The sequence below is a fragment of the Notamacropus eugenii genome, chromosome 2 (genome assembly GCF_028372415.1).
Source record: "Notamacropus eugenii isolate mMacEug1 chromosome 2, mMacEug1.pri_v2, whole genome shotgun sequence".
Lineage (NCBI taxonomy): Eukaryota > Metazoa > Chordata > Mammalia > Diprotodontia > Macropodidae > Notamacropus > Notamacropus eugenii.
In genome coordinates, this window is record NC_092873.1 from 36,815,972 (window position 1) to 36,824,254 (window position 8,283).

At 48.3% G+C, this 8,283-nt stretch overlaps 1 protein-coding gene across 1 annotated transcript; it reads right to left on the reverse strand.

Annotated features, from left to right (window-relative positions):
- Positions 1–3,477: 3,477 nt before the first annotated feature.
- LOC140524939 (AP-1 complex subunit beta-1-like) lies at positions 3,478–7,645 on the reverse strand. The gene has a single exon (XM_072639831.1). The coding sequence runs from the start codon at positions 7,526–7,528 to the stop codon at positions 4,709–4,711; it is 2,820 nt and encodes a 939-aa protein (XP_072495932.1). The 5' UTR covers positions 7,529–7,645; the 3' UTR covers positions 3,478–4,708.
- Positions 7,646–8,283: the final 638 nt, after the last annotated feature.

The window sequence follows — 8,283 nt, forward strand, 5'->3', positions numbered from 1 at the left end:
TAAGCAAAAGAGACTGATTTTGAAGATTAGATGTTCAGAGATAGCTTTAGGATCATAGATCTCCCAGAGGAACATGAGAAATCCAAAAACCTGAATACCATAATGCAGGGAAATAATGTAAGAAAATTGTCCCAAATCTCCGAATATAGACAACAAAGCAGTGATTGAGAGAACCTATAGACCATAACAACATCAGCAGCAGCAACGATAATAAAAAGCCTGCTCCAAACTCCGAGGTATGTGGTGGTTAAATAATTTCAGTAAGGAATGACAAGTTTTGCAATCAGCCAGGAGAAAACCTTCAGATATAAAGGGAAGGCAATTTGAGTAAGACTGGATTATTCTACATTCACATGACCAAGTGCAGTTAAAGAGTATATTCAGAGCATCATAGGATGATCATTTAAAGCTGGAAGGGACCTCAGAGACATATTAAGCTCTTTCAGCCAAACCAGAAACCCTAGGCCTGTAGAGTTTTTCCAGGCCTGCTTTCTTGGCTGTGTTTTATGGCAATGTTATTACCCTCTCACAGAAACACTAAGTCTGGGATCTGTGGAGTTTTTCCAGGACTGCTCCTTGACTGGGTTCAGAGGGAGGGGTTTTCACCTCTCTGGAAGTAGATAACAGAGCAAAGAAAGGTAAAGGGAGAACATTTCCCCTCTATCAGCTTTTCCATGAACAGTGCCTTTTTTCCAATCAACTGAGTGGTTCAGTGGATAGAGCTAGGTCTGGAGTCAAGAAAATCTGAGTTCAAATCCATCTCAGATGCTTCCCAATTGCGCGACCTTGAGGCAAGTCACTTCACCTTTGTCTACCTCTGTTTCCTCATCTGTAAAATGGGGATAATAATAGCACCCACCTCTTTGGAAGATCAACTGAGATCTTCCAAGAATCACAACTTTTCCTGCAATCAGTTCTTTAAGCAGCAACTTGTTCCTCCAATCAGCTGTTCCAGCAGCAAGGTTTTTCTCTTTGATCAGCACTTCAGAGCAGCAAATGAAAGCAGAGACTCAGGTCTTGCTTTAATCAAACTCTGAGATCACTTCCTGAGCCCCTCTTTGAGGATTCTAAGTTCTACTTGAAGTAATAATACCAGAGAACTTTAATCCACCTCCTTCAGCCTCACTTGCCCTCACCTGCTTCCATGTACCTGCTGCACTGAGCACAAGCAAACTCAGAAGCTTGTGATGTACGATCTGGCTATAGGGATTCTCTGTGGCAGGCACCTCAAACCTGCACCCCACTCCAAAAAATGTGAGAGATCATGCTTCTGCCAACCCCACAAAGGAAGGGAGTTGTTCTTGTCTAATGCTACTGTTCCAAAATAGGATATCTTGTGTGAAATCTCTCATCTCTATCATATGCTAAAGAATCAAAATCCACCTTTCTATAAACCAAGCAACATTATCCCACAGCCACCAAAGAGTTCTAGGTATCAGAGTTTCCCAGTTTTCAAACTTAAAGTCTTCATGGAAGTAACATATTGTATGTAAATTTGTGCCGGGAGATACTTTAGCCATCCTTACTCTGAGTTAGTGTCTTTTCCATGAAGCTGCTTTTCCAGTGATTCTCATAGTGAGTCTCTCTTTGCCACTTTCAATCAATAAAATGGCCCCAGTCCAAAAGGGGCACCACCTTACAAGTAACTTGCTCAAGGTTGCACAGGTAATAGGTAATAGAGGAAGGATTATGAAAGACCTTCTTCCCCAGAACCATACATTTCCCACTGTACTATGTTTCCTCCCTTTATAGCTTAGAAATACTAGTGGAAACATTGCCGTTGTCCATTGTCTCCCTCAGATCTGTCTTGCACACTCCTGCCGGGCTAATCTTCCTAAAAGAATACTTTTACTGTCCCTCTCCTGCTCTAAAATCCTCAGTGGTTCCCCATGGCCAGCTGGATAAAGCCAAACAAACATTTTTATTGAAGATCTATTATGTGAATCTCAATTTGAAAACCACCTACTAAGTGCAAGGCATTATGCTAGGTACCAGGGGGTGCAAAGATAAAAATGAGGCAGTTCCTGGCCTCAAAGAACTAAGGTTTTACTGGCAAGAGAGGTATAGTTATGCAGAAATAAGTCAACAGAGTGATGGGACTTTCCTGTTGGAGTTTAGTAATAGATTGGGGATGGGTTGGGGAAGAGAACACATCTACTAAGGCTCATAGATCTAGAAAGAATCTCTTCTGACTCCCTCATTTTTCCAAATAGGAAACTAAGTCCCAGAGAAGTTAAGAGAATTGGCCGAGGTCACACAGGTGGTAAATTCCAGAGTAAGATTTTTAAGCCATGTTCCACGGCTCCAAATCCAATGTTCCTCATTTGCTGGTCCTGCCCTTCCTTCACTCCTACTGGCTGTGAGATGGCACAGTGCACAGAGCACTGGGTCAGGAGTCTAGAAGACCTGAGTTCAAATTCGGCCTCAAACACTTAGTAGCTGTGTGGTCACTTAACCTCTGTCTGCCTCAATTTCCTCAACTGTAAAAAAAGAGATAATAATACCACCCATCTCCAAGGTTGGTGGGAGGATAAAATGAGATGATATTTGTAAAATGCTTAGCATAGCACCTGGTACATAGTAGATACTTAATAAATACTTGTTCAATTCCTTTTTCCCCACTGGAGAAACAAAAGGAGAATTCCTCTCATTCTAATTAAACTATGCAGAATGAGGTGAAATTTCCTCCCTTCCTTGGCTTCCCAGAGACCCTCATCGATGAAAGTTTCTTAAAAAACCTCTGGGTTTTTTCCCCTAGCAGTCTATATTTTATTTTTCCAAATTACATATAAAAACAATTTTTAACTTTTATTTTTTTTTAAATTTTGAGTTCCAAATTCTCTCCTTCCCTTCCTCTCTTCCCTTCTTCTTGAGACAGCAAGCAAATTAGATGCTAGTATTCCACAATGGCATGTTGCAAAAGAAAACTAAGACCAAAAACCCCATTTCCTTCTCCAGTAGATTAAGGCAAGCAGAGGTTAAGTGACTTGCCCAGGGTCACACACCAAAGAAGTTTCTCAGGCTGAATGTGAACCGAGGTCTTCCTGATTCCAGGTCCAGTACTCTATCCTTTGAACCATCTAGCTACCCTTTTAATCTTATTAGATGCAGCCCAATGCTCTAGGCTGTCCAGTCTCTTTGAATTTTGACTTTGTCATCCAGTGTCATCCCAACTTTGAGTCAATTTCATGAGCATACCCTCTAAGCCTTTATCCAAGTCATTAATAAAAATCAGAAAGAACTCAGTCAAGCACACATCTCCAGATTACTCCATTGAAGGTCTGCCATGTTGACATTAAACAGCTATTCTTTGAGTCTAGCCATGCAACTGGTTCTGAGTCATTCTAATAATATTACTGTCTAGTCTAGCAATTCTCTGTCTTTTGGGCCTCAGGACCCCTTTACACTCTTAAAAAATATTGAGTACTCCAAAGAGCTTTTATTTAAGTGGGTAATAAAGTTAACATCTTAGTGTTATTTTTTTTTTTTTGATGGAAGATGTCACTTTTATTGTTTCTCTCTGAAAACATGAGTAAACATACAATATATATGCCTCTTATTTATATATATTAGATATATTTACCGTGAGGGCTAGAGACACCAACCCTTCTGGTAGATTGTATTTGAACTGTCTTTATTGGGGGGAGGGGAATAGGGGAGAAAAAAATTAGTGTCACTGGTTACCCAAAGCGATAATTCTTTATTAACAAACAGCTGGAAAAACACCCCAGCTCCGGCAGGAGCCACTGCCCAAGCCTCGACCCCAGGGGACGGTGGCAGCAGACACCGCCAACCTCCCTCCAGACCTACACAAGCTTGACCCCAGGCTCGGCAGGTGGAGCAGGAGCCCTGCAGGCCCGGCTGGTCTAGGAGCCAGGTGTTCCAGGTGAAGAGCCTGGCTCACCTCCTGAGGCTGAAGCTTCCTGGGGCCTGGCTACGGGCTCCTCCTACAGAGGCCCCCGAGGAGAGAAGGGCTCATGGGACAGTTGCTGCAGCTTCCTGGGGGGGATGGGGTGGATTTCCAATCCCATGAGCGCCTGTGGTGGGATTTGAGAAAGGCAGGGGAGGAAGAGGGTGGGACAAGGGCTCCCAGGGCCCCATGGGACCGTGGAAGCTCAGTCCAATGAACTGTGGGAGGTTTCACTTAAAGCAAACAGGGAAGGAAGAAGCGCTGTGGGACTGCCATCTTGGATTGTCTCCACCTCTTCACTCCCCACAGGGAGGCAGGTGCCTGGAGGCTGGAGAAGTGCCTTCCTGACAACAGAACAGCCATCTAGCTTGGGCTACCACCACCATGAGGGAAGATGGGCCTGGACACTGGTTCTCTGATAGATATAGTCAAGAAAACGCCCAAGAGACAAAGGGTGTTCCCAGGGTCTGTTTGGGGCCTGACCTAGGGAGAACAATGACAGGCTCCTGCCTGAGAGGGGAGGGCGAGAGGCTGGCCCCAACGCTTCCTGACCTCAGCCCCCCCCCCCCCCATTTCTGTTCCCCCACTAAACTTCTGCAGCGGCAGGAGGGCACAATCCCAGGTCACAGATGGGCTCCCCACTGTGTGTCCTCCTTCCCTGGGAAGCCTGAGGTCTAAACAGACCCAGCAACCCTGGGTCCCCTGTGGCTGGAGAGACAACAGGGAGATGAGAAGGGACTCCATCACCTCGCCCTAGGGGAGGAGGGGTGGAAGGGGCAGGGGGAGGGGAGGACAGCATCAGTTCTTGAGGATGGTTTCATAGGCCTGGTAGACATGCTGAGATACCTCTGGGGCTCGGCACTTTAGGGACAGCGTGAAGCTGGGGTTGCCAGGCTGGATGCGAAGCTCGGCCAGGACCCAGATGCCGTTGCTCAGCTTCAGGGACTGGTACAGCATGTCCTGACCCTCCACGTTCCTCTTGGCAATGGTAAAGATGTTGCTGGCCTGCAGTCTGCTGCTCACGGCCTCTGCATTGAGGGAGCAGTCTTTGATCTGGAACTGGGCCTCATTCTCATTGGGAATGTCCTTCCATGTGGCCAGGAACATCTGCCGCTCCATCTTTCCGTCTTCCACAAAGAGGATGTGCAGTGGGTACAAGGTGTTGAAGTAGAACACATCAATGTTGTTTTTCACGTCCACCTGGAGATTGTTCAAAGGATCCATCTTCATGACTGAGCCCACGATGTTCAGGGGGAGGGAGATCTCCACTGTCTGGTTAGGACTGAGAGGGGCATGGACCTGGAGGGGAGCTGCAGGGGCCAGGCCAAAGCTGTTGCGGTTGAACTGGATGGCAAAATCAGACATGACCTGCAGGGCCTTGTTGGTCAACAAGAGGTCCATGGAGATGGAGCCCACCTGGCGGGTGAAGGTCCCTGAGATCTCTAGGCCTTTGGCTTTCATAGCAGGGAGCCAGACTGCTTTTGGGGCCACATAGGAGCCTGACAGTGATCCTACTCCGCTGGTCAGGTCAAAGAGGTCACCCAAGCCACCGCCAATCGGGGCCCCCAAGTTGGCCGGCAATGTTCCCGTGGGAGGGGCAGCAAAATTGGTGCCACCCATCAGGCTGTCCAGGCCTCCCCCCAGCAGGTCCACAGCCCCCATCTGGACAGGGGCTGTGGTCAGTGGGGGCCCGCTGACAGGGGGGCCCAGGTCCAGGTTGAGCAGGTCCCTGAGGAGGTCGCCTTGGGCAGGAATGACAGCTGGCTGCTCCCCGGAAGGTGCACTGGTTGGGGCAGCCTCAGGGCTCTCAGCACTCTCACTCGAGCCTGTGTGTGGAGGCAGGCTCTTATGCACCACTCCCCGACTGCCCTCCACAAAGGCACTGGGGGGCTTGTGGTAGACTGAGGCTAGTGTGCCAATATAACAGATGAGTTCATCGAGGAGCGTGGGTTCAATGAGGTCGGTCTCCTCTGAGATCAGTGGCTTCTCAGCCAGGACCACCTCCTTCGCCGCCACGGGGTCTGTGGAGAGCAGGCGCCAATAGATGTAGCCTCGGTCCCGTAGATCAGGGTTATCAGAGTCCTGGGTAGCCAGGCTGAGGACTTGCTGCACCAGTTCCTGGGTCTCGGTTGGCTTTTTCAGGAAGAGCTTCACAATGGCCGTCAGCAGCTGGAGCTGGACCTGGGTGCTCTCATCATGAAAGCCTTCCAGGAAGCTCTCCAGCAGGTCATCGGCATTGTCGATGCGCTCTGCGTACTCGCCCACAATCCAGATCATGGCCACCCGCGCCTCTGGCTCATCCAAGGAGTCCAGATTCTCACACAGAGTGGCAATTACACTCTCATACTTGTTGGGGTACTTGCGGAAGATGTCCTTGATCACCACAATGGCTTCCTGCACCACATAGTTGACCTTGGTCTGGATCAGGTCCAGCAGTGTGCTCACACAGCGCTCTGCAGATTGCTCCACCTTGATGGCACAGCGGCCAATGGCGCGGACGGCCTTGCGCACAAAGTCCACGTCCACTTCTGTGGCATACTCCTTCAGTTCTGCCAGCACCTGGGCAATGTTGGCTTGGGAGGCCAGGCGAATCATGATGTCCAATTTTTCTAGCTTTACATAGATGGGATCATTGTACTTGACGAAAAAGACCTTCATCTCATGTTTCAGAATCTCAGGCCTTTTCTGCACGATGAGGTTGATGTTGCGCAGGGCCACGTACTGCAGCTCCGGCTCCGCTGACAGCAGGGTGACCAGGGGAGGCGCCAGCTTCTTAAGGAGTGTGCCATAATAGTCCAGGTCCTTTGAGAGCATCTCCATAAATTTCATCAGCACCTTCACCGCTGACAGTACCACGGCTGAGTTGGCATGAGAGAGCCGGGGGGTCACACGCTCGCAGATGCTCTGGGCTTCTCGGTCATCTTTGGGCATGTAGTTAGCCAGGCAGTCCAAGATAAAGATCTGCCCCCACTCTGTGCACTCATTCAAGGCTGTCAACAGCTTGTTGATCGATTGTGGGTTGAGGTCCAAGAGGTTACTGCTTGGGTGAGACTCAGCTATCTCTGAGAGGGCAGCCACAGCATTGGCCACGACCATGGGGTTGGAGTCTGAGATGAGATCCTTGAGGGTGTCCAGGAAGCCTTGGTCCTCCACCAGCTGGGCGTTGATGTCATGCAGCTTGGCCACACACACAGCAGCAGTCTTGCGCACGTAGGGGTCCTCGTCCTTCAGGCACTTGCGGAGAGGCTCACACAGGTATTCAGTAATCTTATCCACTCGAATGCAGCCCATGGTGCGCACGGCCAGGGCCCGGATCAGGGAGTTGGGATCTTCACAGTCCTTCACAAAAGTGTTGACAGCCATGATGGCCATGTCTGGCTGGCTTTTGGCATAATTCATCAGGTACAGGTACACCAGCTTCTTCAGCTCAAGGTTGTCGGTCTGCATACAGTTGACCACATCAGGGAAGAGGGCGCTGACGTCTTTGCCCACAGTCATGGATGCGATCACTTTCTTCACAGCCTCCTTCTTCTTTTCCTTCTTGTCACTATTGAGCTCTGCCTTCAGCTCAAAGATCTCCCCTTTCTTGGTAGTGGTGAAATACTTGGAGTCAGTCATTTTGGTCCCTTGGTTAGTGGCAGAGCTCTCGGCTAGGATGCACGACGTCCGCGCTCTCGGCCCCACACTTGCTCCGCTGGCCGCTCAGTCAGTCCGTCTGCCCGCTCCGACGCTGGCCGCTCTCCCCCATCTTAGTGTTATTATGGAAATTGTTTGTTTGTTTTTTCACCTGAGAGTTTCCTGAGTTGCCTTAGATTACACTCAACATAGCTGAGATTTGAATCGTGTTCTTTCTACTACTCCACCTCCACTGATATGGAAGGATCAGGACAATTCAAAAGTTCATTTCTTTTTTTGTTTATTTATTTTTCGTTTTCAATATTCACTTCCATGAGTTTTAAATTTTCTCCCCCTGCCTTACTTCCCCCCTCCCAAGACAGCATGCAATATGATGGGGGCTCTACATGTATATGTAGAGGAATGTATAACATTCCTATTAAACATATTTTCACATTACTCATGTTGTATAGAAGAATTAGAATGAATGGGAGGAAGCATGAGAAAGAACCAAACAAAACAAAAAGAAAAGAAAAACGTCTGAATGCAGAGTGAATTTCTATTTCTATGTCTGTTTCGCTCTACCTTCAGACTCCACTGTTCTTTCTCTGGATGTGGATGGCATTTTCCATATGAAAATAGTTTTAAAGGTTCTCAGAGACACCCACTGGTCCACAGACTACATATTGAGAACCACTGGTTCAGTCCATATTTTCCTTCTTTTCTGCAAAAATTCTATAAGATACTGTGTTGGATGC

Coding starts and splice junctions, on each gene's coding strand:
- LOC140524939 (XM_072639831.1), bottom strand. CDS start 7,528: ATGACTGACTCCAAGTATTTCACCACTACCAAGAAAGGGGAGATCTTT.